This window comes from Protobothrops mucrosquamatus, unplaced genomic scaffold (genome assembly GCF_001527695.2).
Source record: "Protobothrops mucrosquamatus isolate PMUCROS unplaced genomic scaffold, P.Mucros_1.0 scaffold2142, whole genome shotgun sequence".
NCBI lineage: Eukaryota > Metazoa > Chordata > Lepidosauria > Squamata > Viperidae > Protobothrops > Protobothrops mucrosquamatus.
The window spans coordinates 127,069-128,939 of NW_015388240.1; the positions used below are offsets into that span (position 1 = coordinate 127,069).

Below are 1,871 nucleotides of genomic sequence, written 5' to 3' on the forward strand. Positions count from 1 at the left end.
AGAATTACCTGCACATATTCCTGCATGAGGCCAATGTGGCTAATAATTTGGGCTTTTTCTATTTGCATCTGTCTCCTGATGCAGTGAAAGGCTAATTAGGAAGCCAAAATACTTTCAAAGAGGCCATTTTCAACATTTTTTGGATTTGCACATTTCCAAAATACAACATGACCTTTTCCTTTTTTGCAGTTTGTCAAGTACATTTTGTAAAACACAGTAAAGAATCCTATACTCACAGGCCCATTGCAAGCACAAATTGACTGAGTAATGTGGCAGCTGATTCAACAGGAACTTATTACTCTTGCAATAAGAGAAGAGTTACATTTCCTTATTCTTTGTGTTACAGGTGATTTTGAACATGATTTCAAGTGGCTGAAGCCAGTAAAAGAACAATTGTGGTCTGCCTGCTGTCCTTTTCTCCACTGTCTTCCCACTGAACTCCTTTAGGTCAAACAAGGACTGAGCTTTCTGCCTATTTCTTTTCTCAGTTGCAGATGTATTGAGACCAGGGATATCACGTGGAACTTTGAACAGTCCATCTCTGCTCTCACACTGTGACATCTATTATGGCATAAGAGATGAAAGCAATAAAACCAGAGCCTGAATTACATCTTTATCATAGTTGTACATTACTTGGCCCACTGGATGCAGGTTGGGAATGAATCTGTGAGCAATACAAAATTGCTGCATCAATTACCACTTTTCTTTATTTTGCTTTAGTCTCAAACTGCCGGCATATTTTCTTCCCTTTGAACAGCAACTGCATATGATATTCTGGATGCATATAAAGCCATCACGGTCATAGTAGTAAAATTATGAGTTAGCTCGGTTGTAACTGTTCTTTTTGGGTTGTGGCTTCCTGTGCATTTGAGGGCTATGTATGTCTTCATACAAACGGAAAGGAATCATCCAGCCCATTTTCCTCCTACCTCAAATCAATTTTTGTTAGGAAATTACTGTAGCTAATTTCCAGTTTAGTTTGCACCTGGATCAATCTTAGCTAATCTTTGCATCTAGATCAGAGCAAAGACACAGCTGCTCAGTCCATCTAGCGAAAGTATAGTTGGTACTATGTATTGAATATTAGCAAAGATTAGAAATAGTTTAACTGGCAACAATTGGATAAAAGGCAAAGACAGGGAGAAAGAAAAATATCAAGCAACTATTTACATTTGTAACTGAACCTTTAAACTGCAATTCAGAGCAAGTTTACCAGAGAACAATGGAAGTGTAAGAAAAAATAATAAATTTTAAAGAATTAGCCTGGGCAAAGAGCTACTTATGTAATTTTCTTTAAATATCACATATTTTTGCTGTACATTGTGCTCATTCTGGCTGGCAAATCATACAATCTGAAAAAAGTAAAATATTACTTTAACTTTATTTTTAAAAGGAAGATATCAGATCCATGTGATTCCTTATGGATAGTCATGATTTGTATATGAGTGCCATCTGAGACCACTATCAAAGCACAGATCACAGCTATCTGCAAAGAATGAGCAATAGTCACTATTCTAAATAATTTTCATTCCATTATTACCTATAATTCTGCTGTTCTTGTCTAAAAATAATCGGATGGGGGATTTTTAAAACTCACTTTATTTAGTTTGATGTGATATGTTTTAATAGTACTTTCAGATGGATCCTGTGTACAATTGGGAGGGTTCAAGCTATTTTCCAAAGCGCCTGGAGGCAGGACAAGAAGCAACGGGTGGAAACTAATCAAGGAGAGAAGCAATCTAGAACTAAGGAGAAACTTCCTGACAGTGAGAACAATTAACCAGTGGAACAACCTGCCTCCAGAAGCGGTGAATGCTCCAACACTGGAAATTTTTAAGAAGAGACTGGACAGCCATTTGTCCGAAATGGTA

At 37.0% G+C, this 1,871-nt stretch overlaps 1 protein-coding gene across 1 annotated transcript in view; it reads left to right on the forward strand.

Annotated features, from left to right (window-relative positions):
• LOC107294897 (kynurenine formamidase) overlaps positions 1–588 on the forward strand; it is a 13,091-nt gene extending 12,503 nt beyond the window's left edge. Inside the window, exon 11 of the mRNA XM_029285732.1 lies at positions 347–588. Within this exon, the coding sequence (XP_029141565.1) occupies positions 347–376 (30 nt within the window). The 3' untranslated portion in view covers positions 377–588. The remainder of the gene's footprint in view (positions 1–346) is intronic.
• The last annotated feature ends 1,283 nt before the right edge of the window (positions 589–1,871 follow it).